This window comes from Cydia fagiglandana, chromosome 9 (assembly GCF_963556715.1).
Source record: "Cydia fagiglandana chromosome 9, ilCydFagi1.1, whole genome shotgun sequence".
In the NCBI taxonomy this organism is placed as follows: domain Eukaryota; kingdom Metazoa; phylum Arthropoda; class Insecta; order Lepidoptera; family Tortricidae; genus Cydia; species Cydia fagiglandana.
This window is the reverse complement of record NC_085940.1, coordinates 11,297,205-11,310,814: the sequence shown is the minus strand read 5'-3', so window position 1 is coordinate 11,310,814 and position 13,610 is coordinate 11,297,205. Positions and strand designations below refer to the sequence as shown.

General features: G+C 37.7%; 1 protein-coding gene across 3 annotated transcripts; it reads left to right on the top strand.

Moving 5' to 3' along the window:
• LOC134667359 (phosphoribosyl pyrophosphate synthase-associated protein 2) lies at window positions 1–12,143 on the top strand. 3 transcript variants are annotated; one of them, XM_063524734.1, is made up of 7 exons: window positions 1–123; window positions 292–405; window positions 561–680; window positions 1,262–1,550; window positions 5,689–5,858; window positions 10,954–11,068; window positions 11,631–12,143. In XM_063524734.1, exons 2-7 carry the CDS (start codon window positions 329–331, stop codon window positions 11,934–11,936), a joined length of 1,077 nt encoding a protein of 358 aa, XP_063380804.1. In that variant the 5' UTR covers window positions 1–123; window positions 292–328; the 3' UTR covers window positions 11,937–12,143. The 3 variants fall into 3 exon arrangements, with proteins under 3 accessions (XP_063380804.1, XP_063380805.1, XP_063380803.1); XM_063524735.1 differs by having other exon boundaries at window positions 2–161; XM_063524733.1 differs by having other exon boundaries at window positions 25–187.
• Window positions 12,144–13,610: the final 1,467 nt, after the last annotated feature.

Sequence of the window (13,610 nt, the reverse complement as noted above, 5' to 3'; positions counted from 1 at the left end):
CTGTGGTGTCCCGCATGGACGTCATTTTATAAATTCTTATTTTCTTTTACGAAATTTAAGGAAATTCTGAAGCCGATCTATTGCCTAAATAAAGGAAAAACTGCAATAATTCTCGTATTTAAAGTAATTTCTATTTTTGCTTTACTGTACAAGGCCATCAGGTTATTATGTTACTCAACAAAACCAGGTTTATTGTTTTTCTTGTTGCTCCTTCGTGACGTCCCCTATCAATTTGTGCTTATTGATACGAGCTGCCAGTCGCTAATTGAAGTCGTCTGTGTGATGTTGTAGGTTGGTGGGTTACACGAATCTGTCTCGGAAGAGCAATATGGAGGGTAACCCCACGTCAGATATCGTTATCCTGAGCGGTAATTCGCACCCGGAGCTCGCCGATCTCATCGCTAAGTAAGTGTTAGGATATTGATGGTTAAACTACCACTTAAATTGAAAAATACAATGTTTAAGGTTAACCTAGTCGTGGCCATGTTATTTGGGTAATTACTTGTTAGTGACTCTGACTGAATAACAATATTTCATATGGTGTTTATAACTTTATTCAGCCGCTTGGGTGTTCGCAAGGGAGGATGTTCAGTGTATCATAAGACCAATAGAGAGACCATAGTAGAGATTGGAGATTCAATCCGTGGAAAGAACATCTACATAGTGCAAACTGGGACTAAGTAAGTACAATTAAATTATAATTGGTTTCATGTACTAATTTTAATGATACATAATACATAAAATTTTATCAATTAATGTCAAGGAGTTGTACTATAGCTACTCTGTACTATAATTCGCTATATGAAATGGTTTATTGACTGGTTGTTATGACTACTGAGAAAATTAACTCGCATGGCTCATTGTAATTGAGTAAATTTATGTTAATGGTAACATTTGCATTCTTTATAGTTCCATAATGTTCGGCAATTGGGCTTGCATTGTAGTTTCTTCTGAATTTGACTGTGGTAACTGCTAATTGAATTACCCAAATATTAAGTAACTTTGTATTATTTATTCATTTAAACTTTATTGCACAAATTTACAAAAAAAAGAGTACAATTGGCGGACTTAACGCCTTAAGGCATTCTCTACCAGTCAACCATTGGGCTAAACAGAGACAGTTATTAGTTTGGTGCAGGATTCTAAATAGTGGATATGAGAATAGACAGAAGTCGACACTACATACTACATTTAAAAACTTTGCAAATAAAATGAAGATAAATCATAAATAATTTACTTCATATGTATTTTTATATTTCAGAGATGTCAACAACAATATAATGGAACTCTTGATCATGGCTTATGCCTGCAAAACCTCTTCAGCCCGATCCATTGTCGGAGTTATTCCATACCTTCCCTACAGCAAACAGTGCAAGATGAGGAAACGCGGCTGCATTGTAACCAAGCTGCTCGCCAAAATGATGTGCAAGTCTGGTCTGACTCACATTATAACCATGGATCTGCATCAGAAGGAAATTCAGGGCTTTTACGAGTGCCCAGTTGATAATTTGAGGGCATCACCTTTCTTGCTCCAGTACATTCAAGAGAGTGTAAGTTGACTACAGATAATTAAGGCATATTAGTTGTTACCAGTTGGACATGACAAATATAATGATGTGAGATATATTTAAAAAAAAACACATTAAATATATAAAAATTCCTGTATAAATAATAATTGTAGGTTTCCAGTTCAGTTCATTTATTTTGACATAGGTTACATGGTTATACAGCCATCAAATAAACGCATGTTTTTTCTCTAAACCTGCCTACCTGAAAACATAGTCATCAGAGGCGTAGCTAGAGGATATGGCGCCCGGGGCGGACACCAAATTTGCGCCCCCCCCCCCCCCCGCCCAAACGAAATGAACTAACGAAACGAAAGGGTTATTCTTTTGCTTATTAAAAAAAAACTGGTCAAGTGCGAGTCGGACTCGCGTTGCAAGGGTTCCGTACATCACACAATTTTCAATATTTTTTTTGTACGTGAAACGTGACGTGAATAAAACGTTTTGATAAACCCGAATGGGTCAATCAAAAACCAGATGTAACATGAAGTTTTCTGGCGTGGTGGCTTATATCTCCGCAACTATGCAAAGTAGCTTAGATAGGAAGATTAAATGCCGAACAATAGTACTAGTATCCACATGCGAAGACTGAAGACCGAGCTCCGCGTAGGGCTGATAGCTCGGAGCGTCCGACGCGACGGGTCGCGTTTCCTACAACTTTCGCTAGTGTTTTAAAAGCGAAGGCCGAAGAGAGATAATACCTACAGGGTGGCCAAAAAATAAGTGCATTCCCTCAGCCAGGGAGGTTTTGGGATTATACTGAGCTTTACAACTTTTACTATGGGACCAATGTAAAAAAAATGTATCCTCCCATAGAAAAAGGTATGAAACAGCCAAATTATTCTTCGCGATTTCGGGGTTGCACGTTGGCAACTGGAATACACTTAGTTTATTTTTTGGTAACAATAGCTACGTAACAATAGTAACCTAATCAATCAGTACTACAAGTACTATTGCGGCTGGGTTCCAGATACAGCCTAGTCGCATTTTTTGTCTTCAGTCCGACTCACGCTTGAAGCTAAAGGCACGCCTCTTCGGGACGCTTCGGGCCTTCGGCCTTATGCGGATATAGGCCTAGAGCCTTCACAATAGCGTCTACATCACGTTTCTCCTAAACCATTGCGGCTGTGTCCCTAAAATAACCGAAACCACATTTTTGTTCTTAAATCCGACTCACGCTTGACTCTAGATTTCTAATAGGTTTTCCTGTCATCTTTAGGAAAAGGACTATTTAGTGTATTTTTTTCAGAATTTTAGACCTTATAGTTTCGGAGATAGAGGGGGGGGAATGGTAATTTTTTGTCTATTTTCTTGAAAAACTTCTAAACTTTTTATCGTAAATTTATAAAAAAAATATATTTGAGATTCTCACAATGAGTTCTTTCGTTTGATATACATATACACACGATATAGTTTGAAAAACTTTATTTATTAATTTTATCTTTTACCCCCCAAAAGTAGCCCTTATGTTTAAAATTTATTTGTTGACGTTACATATCTGTCTTTGGGACACAATCTTACATATGTGTACCAAATTTCAACTTAATTGGTCCAGTAGTTTCCGAGCAAATCAGCTGTGACAGACGGACGGACAGACAGACGCACGAGTGATCCTATAAGGCTTCCGTTTTTTCCTTTTGAGGTACGGAACCCTAAAAATTAATTTAGACAAATACAGTGCATCGGTGGATAACAAGTTCACGACCGACCTGATGGTAAGCGTTCACCGCATCCTATGGACGTCTACACTCCAGGGGTGTTACATGCGCGTTGCCGACCATTTTAAAACTTATAAACTTCTCCCCCTTAACGGGATAAGTTCGCCTTTGTACACATTTATTGTATTCTCTCTGTGTTATGTACTTGTTTTGTGCAATAAAGTGTTTACTACTACTACTACTACTTCTTTTTTGAAGATTCTTTTTTAGACTTAAAGGTTCAATATCGCTTGTGAGTTTGGGATCGTAGACTTATTCATAGGTACAGCGCGCCTTTGGACTGATTTGAAGGGTCCAAGGTGGCATCCAGGTGCTCCTGTCCAAAGGTGATAGCAGTACTCAATATATGGGATCAGTCTACCCCAGAGTAAAGTATCGCCTCCCTTTATTGAGCGCACCGAGTTATTTTGGATACGAGCGCAGCCTACCTAGCAAGGAGCAGAAATTATTGGACGTCACTGATGGAGATGTCAACACCGATCGAGGCTCCCAATACTTCCTGACATGGGAAGGGGTGTGCCTTGAAAAATGAGGTTTTCTTAGCGGTAAACGCGCAAAATTGAGTCATGGTGGGATTGAATTGGACTAAATTGTCCCGATCCCACACCAAAACTCTAGATAGAACGCTCTCGGTACCTGACACAGGTTTTTCACGACATTCTAGTATCACAGACCGAGTGATGTTGGCACGGCATGTGTTATACAGGATGGTCCAATCCTTGACGTTCAAAATTTTTTTTTACATTGCTCACGCTGTGGGCTATTAGAATAGGTACTTATGTATGTTAGCCGACTTTTCGTAGTTTTCGAGTTATGAGTTTTATTACCTTTAACTTTTGTTAAGAAATTCCGGGGTGAAGCAATTAATGTATAAAAAAAAACTATTGAACTTTTTTAAATGTTTTTTTTTGTAACATAATCCTTGACAAACGGCGCAGTTGCTAAAAAAAATCAGCATCCTCACTTGGCTGAGTTGGGAAAAAAAGACAAAATTTTACGTTCAAGCATGTCAAGCTTAGATGTTGCCTTTACCTAAATCAAGCAACTATTTATTAATCTGTGCCTAAATAAATAAAAAATACAAGCGATTTCAAGGAATTAAAAGAAGGAATAAAAGCAAAGCAAAGCTTCATCCTGGAATTTCTTAACAAAAGTTAAAACTCTCGAAAACTACGAAGAATCGGCTAACATGTACTCGTACATGGGGAATAATATTATGATAGCCCACGACGAGGATTCTAAAAAAAATTTTTGGGCGTCAAGGTTTGGACCAAGCTGTATACAGGTTGGCTAAATAATAACTGTATTTCCGTTGCCAGGGAGGTTTTGGGATTATACTGAGCAACTTTTACTATGAGTCCAACCCCTAAAAAAAAATTTGACTGTTTCCTACATTTTGGCTGGTCCATTTTCTATGGGAAAGTAAACTTTTGTTTCGCGATTTCGGGGTTGGTCCCGTAGTAAAAGTTGCTCAGTATAATCCCAAAACCTTCCTGGACAGTCCATAAGATGGTAACTTCGACAGGAGACCCCTAACGGAAAAGACGCGCTAACACGGGACACAACTCTGAAGCACTCGGCCCGCTCGCCTTATAAAACGAAAGCATAGCAACTCCCGCCGAATATCCCTCTGCTTGATAGAAGTTTCTGGCATAGAGTATTCGCACTGCGGGGTGGTGGGCAGTAGGGCGCTACCGTCGTCTTTCAAGGTCGAGTTCGAGGCAAAAAGAGTACCTAAAAGATCGGCTTTCTCTTTTGCGCTGAGGGCCAGAATACCATGCGCATTTCACACTTCACAGTGGTGGTAAATACGACTGACAAAAGTTTCCCTGCTGCCTTTTGGCTAAGGTGGAGAGGTAGTCTTTTGCCCATTTTGGCGCCCCCCCTTGGACGGCGCCCGGGGCACGTGCCCCCTCCAACCCCCCCCTAGTTACGCCTCTGATAGTCATTCATTAATATTAATACTACTACAAATTTCACTTATACAAGTGCAAATTGAAATACAATGTCAATGTCAAAAAAATACGTTTAGATTTTAATGTAATTTTAGTGTGCCTTGTGTAGATCACAATAAGAGTTATTATTCTGTTTAGATGTATTTTGCTGCTGATACAATAGTTTGTAAAGTAATGATACTAATAATGAACAATACTTTGTTTGATATTCAGCAAATAGAGGTACATAAGCTGGTTTTCGTCAAATATTACTGATCTCAGAATTTTATGGCTCCTCTACACGATGGGCCAACGCCGGCCACTCCAAGGGACGCATTTATGCGTTAGAGGGAGCAAGTAATATTGCTATCTCATTCTACCGCATGGCTGCGTCCCTTGGAGTGGCCAGCGTTGGCCCATCGTGTAGAGGAGCCATTAAACAACTTATTATCAATTTTTGTGTACTAACAGATTCCAGACTACCGCAACTCTGTAATAGTGGCTCGCAACCCCGGGTCCGCTAAGAAGGCGACATCCTATGCAGAGCGGCTTCGTCTTGCCATTGCAGTCATACATGGCGAGCAAAAAGAGGCAGAGAGTGACGAAGTGGATGGACGATATTCGCCACCGTGTTTACAGAGGTAAGGCAACTCCAAATATGCTCTCTCTCTTTCTCTTGAAGCGTCCATGGCGTTGCGGCGTCTGCACTGCACAAGGTCCTCTGCTTAGAGTGATATTCCACCTGTCCAATTTCTTTTCTTAGTCCAATGTCACTGCGTCTCACTCTCTCATTAAAGCAAAATATGAGACGCAATACACATTGGACAAAGAAATTGTATAGGTGGAATACCACCCTTAAGTACAGTCAGCAAAGAAAGTGGTCTACCACTTTTGGACCCTATTATCTGATTGAAGTGATTGATAGAGTCGAAAAGTGGTAGACCACTTTCTTGGCTGACCATACCAGGGCTTGAAATTAGCTGGCTTAAAAACAACCATTTAAGTTTTTAACTTAGATTTGAACTTTGAATCTCTTTGCTAACTCGATATCAACTCAGTGGGACTGAAGGGGTTAAGTTAAGCCATTGATCCCAGTTGCGTAAATTTTTAGGGTTCCGTACCCAAAGGGTAAAACGGGACCCTATTACTAAGACGTCGCTGTCCGTCCGTCCGTCCGTCCGTCCGTCCGTCTGTCACCAGGCTGTATCTCACGAACCGTGATAGCTAGACAGTTGAAATTTTCACAGATGATGTATTTCTGTTGCCGCTATAACAACAAATACTAAAAACAGAATAAAATAAAGATTTAAATGGGGCTCCCATACAACAAACGTGATTTTTGACCAAAGTTAAGCAACGTCGGGAGTGGTCAGTACTTGGATGGGTGACCGTTTTTTTTTTTGTTTTTTTTTTTGCATTATGGTAAGGAACCCTTCGTGCGCGAGTCCGACTCGCACTTGCCCGGTTTTTAAACCATGTTGATTGTAACTATTGTCTAGCTACTACCTGTTCTAGTTATTTTATCGTGTTTATTTTATTCAAGTTAAAAAGTGATGTACCAATTTTGAACCTTACTGCAACGAGATAACGTCTACCAATGGTTAAAGTGCGTTGATTGTTAGTACAACAAGCAGCCAAAACAATCATTAATGGTGGTGAGGGGCGTCAAGTTGTGGCGACGTACAGTGGTTCGGGTTGTATGGGCGCGCGGAATTAATTGTTTTTAAGAATATGTTTATCGATAGAAATAGGTAAAATAAATAATATAAATAAATTTATGTTTTGTTTATTAGAAATTTATATTAAAATCATCAAAAATATACCAAAAATACAAAATTATAATAATTCAAAAATGGCTTACAGAATTAAATTGCAATAAATTGAGTATATATTAAAAATAATTACTAGTATAAATAAATAAAAAAGGCTTTAAATTAATAATTTTCTACAATAAATTGTTGTATTTCGTCGTGCTCTCGTCCTGTTTTCTTATAATTATTATTTGCTCTTAAGCTGTAAATAAAAAGGTCAGAAGATGTCAAAAGCAAGTTTATGATATCTTCGTTCGCAGATTCCCTTAAGCATTTCCTCGAATGGTACAATCTGTACCGACGATAATCCTTATTCCGCGCTTCCTGGGCTTCTTCGGTTAACATTCCAATCGGTAGAGCAGCAGCGGATATTATTTTACTTCCATGGGTCAGTATTTTTAACCGACTTCCAAATCCCAAAGGAGGAGGTTATCAATTCGGTTGTATGTTTTTTTTTATTTTTTTTTTTATTTTTTATGTTTGTTACTCCATATCTCCGACATTACTGGACCGATTTTGAAAATTCTTTTTTTGATTGAATGTATATGCATACAGATTGGTCCCGTTTCTATCAAAACCCAGTTCTGATGATGGGTTCCATGAGGAATCGAGGGAACTCCTCAAATCTTAAAGGCATACATATAGTGATTTTTGGGATTTTATCATCAAATCAAGCATATACATCATATTTCTGTCTTCATATTATACAATATATATATATAATTTATATTTATTAGTTTATCTTTGTACATCATATAAGTATTAGTATTTTATCATAATTTTGTAGGTTTATGTTATTATGTTTATATATAATATTTGACTTCTCGGTTACATTTCTCTTTATAAATTATGTATCTCCTGCACCAACATTTGTCTCTGTTTGACCCAATGGTTGACTGGTAGAGAATGCCTTTAGGCATTAAGTCCGCCATTTGTACATTTTTCCTGTGCTTGTGCAATAAAGTTTAAATAAAAAAATAAAAAATAAATAAATAAATACATCCAAAAAAGTGACATTTGATGAAGTAGAACTGCTGATGATGATCAGAACGGAACTCCTCAACGACGCATAGTTCACGGTTGGCGATTTGTCCTCTTCGTTATGTTTGTTAAGCAAGTTCAGTTTTTAAGCTACATTTTTGTCAAGCTCGAGTTCTGATGATGGGATCCATGAGGAATCGAGAGAACTCCTCAAATCTTAAAGGCATGCGTATAGAGATTTTTGTAATAACATCAAAAAATCAAGCATTTTCATTAAAAACTGTTGCATTTGATGAAGTGGAACTGCTGATGATGATCAGAACAGAACTCTTCAACGACGCATAGTTCACGTTTCGCGATTTTTCCTCTTCGTTATGTTTGTTAAGCAAGTTAAGTTTTTAATGCACATTTTTGTCAAGCTCGAGTTCTGATGATGGGATCCATAAGAAATCGAGGGAACTCCTCAAATATTAAAGGCATGCGTATAGAGATTTTTGTGTTTACATCAGAAAATTAAGCATTTTCATTAAAAACTGTCGCATTTGATGAAGTGGAACTGCTGATGATGATCAGAACAGAACTCTTCAACGACGAATAGTTCACGTTTGGCGATTTTTCCTCTTCGTTATGTTTGTTAAGCAAGTTAAGTTTTTAAGCCACATTTTTGTCAAGCTCGAGTTCTGATGATGGGAACCTTAAGGAATCGAGGGAACTCCTCAAATATTAAAGGCATACGCATAGATTTTTTTTGTATTTTCATCATAAAATCAAGCATTTACATTAAAAACTGTCACATTTGATGAAATGGAACTGCTGATGATGACCAGAATAGAACTCTTCAACAACGCATAGTACACATTTGGTGATTACGAATTTCGATTTTGACTTGGACTGGGTCCCGGACTCGGACCCAGAACCGGAATACCCGGATCCGGTTCGGACCCGGACCCGGACCTGGACTCGGATCCGGGCACGGACCCGGACTCGGACCCGGACTCAGACCCGGACTCGGACCCGGACCTTGACCCGGAAAACCACTATGAGACCTTAACTAAATAAACCACTATGATTACCTACCATAAAATGTGTAAGTATATAAGTATGATGATGCCAATCTTACTAGCCCCTCCCGCTTAAACCCCCGTACACCGCACCGCATGCGCCGTTAAGTGGGTTAGGTTAGGTTTGAACTGCGATCCTCACAGAACCGAACTGCTATCAGAGAAGTGGGTTAGGTTAGGCTAGAACTACGACCCTTACAGAAGCGAAATGCTAGTAGAAAAGTGGGTGGTTTTACCTCCTTTTCTACATAGTAGGTATACCATCTACAATAATCTTTCACCGGCCCCCATAGAAGTCGGTTTTTTTTTCTTAAAAATTATGTGTACTGTATTTGGCATATAGTACCATTCGTACAAGCCAACGAATATTTCAGCTGTTTTATTGCAGTAATCTCCAAACTTTTCAGCATCTATTGTGGCACCAGAGTTAATTGCCTGTAATATTACTGAAAACCGGTGAATCAGTTCTTTCTACCCCTGTAATCTCTGCAACTAAACTTGGGTTACTGAAAAATCTCCTGGAGGTATTACCATCATTAGATGACCCCATACCTTGCTTGACGAAGTCAACTTTCAAACCCAATCTTTCGTACAACTCTTTTTGAATTCTATTCTTTTCTGCTACTTTTTGTGGCCGTGTGACTGCATTTGTACTCCATTTACATAATGACTTGTTGTAGGCTATGTGTAGAATACATTCCATGAGCTTCCAATACACTTATGCACATCTGGGTCACTTGAAATAGCAATTTCAACTAACTCTGCATTTGAAATGCTGAAACTTCCCATAACTACTAAGTAGGTACAATAACGCAAAAAAACAGTGTTATTTTCTCGAATCGATAATTGTAACTGAAGAAGAAGAAAATAATGTATGCATTTTATACCCAAAATCAAGATATTTATTTATTAATCACCCCCATTAAGGTGTTAACCTCATTAAGGTGTTTCCTTACATTAAGTACGCTCATTAGTTATATGGTCATTATTCAAATGTTTGCAGGCCCCGGCAGTTGGAATCAATTTAGTAATTATCTCAGATACTTAAGCTATCATTTGTGCTATTTTTCGATGGAGCGGACGCTGGCGGAAGAAAGTAATACTCTTTTGAATAATGAAAATTGGCAAAATAATGACTATGTCGTTTTCGCCCAAGCCATACTCAAATTAAGCCACAAAGTCACTAATATTATATAACATATAAATAGCTTAATATATGCTCCTGTAACTAAAATAAATATTTTGTATACTTTAGCGCTGATTTCAGAAATATATGACCTGCAATAAACAAGTTTTTTAAGGGAACATTGACATGTGTACAGCATCGTGTACTTTGGTCTATTAATTTACTAATAAATAATACACCAAAATTAAAATCCTTTCACGATAGACCTACGTACACAAGTATTCTACTTTTAGATTTAAGACATACGAATGACTAAAGCTGACCTGTAAAATTTGGACTTTATTCCGCTCTTGAACCAATGTGACGTACGCATTCTAGCAACTTTACGCTACGTTGCTATAATGGTATTGTGCTTGTGTTGGCGTAATTATATCATTGTTTAATTTCCTGCGTGTTTAAAATGAAAACCATCAATAACTATAGTTGGTCAAGCAGTTGTCAGTAGAAAAAGGCGGCATATTTGAAAAATGTAGGTGCGAAGGGATATCGTCTCATAGAAAATTTTAGTTTCGCCTTTTTCTACTGATAAGATATGTTTGATTGACCATCTGTATGTCTTTTGCTGAAGGACCTTGCCATACTGTACTGTTTTATTACACATCTGACCAACGCCACGATCGAAACTGGAATGACATAATGGCCAATTTAGTATTTGACGGATATTTAAACAGTTTTAATTTTAATTTTAATGTTTCAGCGTGGACAGGTCGCGTACAATGGACGTGAGCGTGGGTGTGCCCGTGCACCCGGCCAAGGAGAAGCCTCCCATCAACGTGGTTGGCGACGTCGGCGGCAGAATAGCCATCATGGTGGTCAGTATCTAATACTATTTTATCTCTAAATTCTTCTCAACTTCCATTGCTATTTAAAAATTCTTTCTTAATGGAGTTTTGAGCAGCTTGTAATGCTTATGCAATGTAAATGTACTTTCATTTGGTTACATTATCATTTTTTGTCTTGGATTTACCATTGGCCTATACACGGTGGCTAAAAAATAACTGCATCCCTATTGCCAGGGAGGTTTTAGTATTATACTGAGTAACTTTTACTACGGGACCAACCCCGAAATCTTAAAATTATCGTCCTATAGAAAATGGACCAGCCAAAATGTATGAAACAGCAAAATTCTTTTTTCTCGATTTCGGGGTTGGTCCCATAATAAAAGTTGCAGAATATAATCCCAAAACCTCCCTGGCAATGGGAATGCAGTTATTTTTTAGCCATCCTGTATAAAGACTACTTAAGTAAACTTGCTTTGTTTGTATAGGTACATTATGTTAGATTCCTAAAAGATCAAACTATAATCTACATAATTAGGCGGGTCATAGTTTTATGTCCAGTTGCTATTTTATATTCAACTAAATTATTTTCCAGGATGATATGATCGACGACGTGGCATCATTCGTAGCCGCAGCCGAGGTCCTCAAAGAGTGCGGCGCATACAAAATCTACGTCCTGGCCACACACGGCCTCCTCTCGTCCGACGCGCCCCGCCTCATCGAGGACTCGCCCATCGACGAGGTGGTCGTCACCAACACCGTCCCACACGAGCTCCAGAAGATGCAATGCCACAAGATCAAAACCATCGACATATCCGTTCTCATCAGCGAAGCCATCCGTCGCATCCACAACAAGGAATCCATGTCGTACCTATTCAAAAATGTCACCCTCGAAGACTAATTTTTATATTCCATATCATTAAGTATTATTTTTTAAAGTATTGTGTCCTTATTTAGATTGTGTCATCGATATAACTCCAATTTGTATTATACGGAAGAGTATTGTAGAGGTGTATTTTTATAGAGCTAATATCAGTCGAATATAAGCTACATTTTGTCGTGTATTAATTTTTGAATTTTACTGTATTATCATTTCTAGCGGAAGCAGTTATAAAGTTGACCCAAAAATTTTTTATTAAGCTATGAGCTTCATCACATATGTTCCTTGAGTAATTCTAAGCATTTCAAGCCTGGGAGGCAATAAGAAATGTATGTCTACTCGGATTTGTAATGGATTCAGACTTTCAAGCCCTTTTTAACCCTGTTAGGGGATGAATTTTACAAAACGCTGAAATTACTTTTCCTGTCTTTTAATAATATCCCCAAATACAAAGATTCAAGTCCCGCGTTCGTAAAATTTTTTGATATCCATACAAACTTTCAACCCCTTTTTCACCACCTTAAAGGATGAATTTTCAAAAACGCTGAAATTAGTTTTCTTGTATTTTAATAATATATCGTTTTACGAAGTTTCAAATTCCTAGCTTAAAATAAAACTTGAACCCCATACAAACTTTCATCCCCTTTTCAACCCCCTTAGGGGTTGAATTCCTCAAAATCGCTTCTTATCTCTTGTACACTTTATAAATGTAATCTAGTGTACAAATTTCAACTTTCTATCTTTTGTAGTTTCGGCTCCGCGTAGCAAAAATCTCCAACCATATTTTTCACCTTTTTACGTTTTTCTTGTAAAATTACTATGAAACTGAAAAAAACAAATATCAGCAATGAATTCTACGTCTTTGGTTTATACGAAAATGATACCAAACTTGCCCTAGTACCCACCAGGATCAGAATAGATTTTTTTTAAAGATGACGGGTGGCGGCCGTCTTTGTACCCCACCCTCCCCCCCACCCCAGGCTAGAAATGCTTAGAATTACTCAAATATCAGATGTGATGAAGCTCATAGCTTAATAAAAATTTTTTGGGTCATGTATGGCAGCGTTACATAACTGATTCCAGTATTTCATATTGTTAATGGAGTTGTAATTTAAGTATTGTTATTGTTCAACTGGATATGTTATGTGACACAAGCTGCACTATCTTGTTTGTTAAAAAGAAACTAATTGGTGCGTTTATTTACTAAATTGTTCATTGGTGGCTGGGCCTCAATAGGTTTAGTTTAAAATTGGACCTTACAGTTCTGTGATTTAAAGTTCTTCACACTGTGATTATTAAGATGTTCAAATCACGCAATAAACTTTGTATGTTTTGTATTATAAAACAACTTTATAATAATAAATTTTATGTGAATGTTTATCTTAAAAAGTATGTGTCTGCATAAATATGTGGCCAAGAATAAGATCGAAAATATCTGCACACGCTGAGTAGCACAGGTTCCAGTAAGCATCGCGTACTGGTATCGCTTTTATGAATGATGGCCTGTAGATATGATAAATAGTATAAAATAACTGTATAATAGAGGTAAGACAAAATGTATTGTTTTGTTAGAATATAATATAAAATAAAGTGTCTGCGGCATTACTTTGGATTTTTAATTTTAGCTAATTGTATTTAGTAGTTGTTCGTACTCCTGACCCTCCTAATAGCCAAGATTTGCTCAGCAGCGCTTTT

Excerpts from the sequence above, each read along its gene's own strand:
- LOC134667359 (XM_063524733.1), top strand. The coding sequence starts at position 168 with ATGTTACTCAACAAAACCAG. Across the intron at positions 681-1,261 it reads ATAGTGCAAACTGGGACTAA|AGATGTCAACAACAATATAA; the intron begins GTAAGTACAATT and ends TTTATATTTCAG. Across the intron at positions 11,069-11,630 it reads GCAGAATAGCCATCATGGTG|GATGATATGATCGACGACGT; the intron begins GTCAGTATCTAA and ends ATTATTTTCCAG.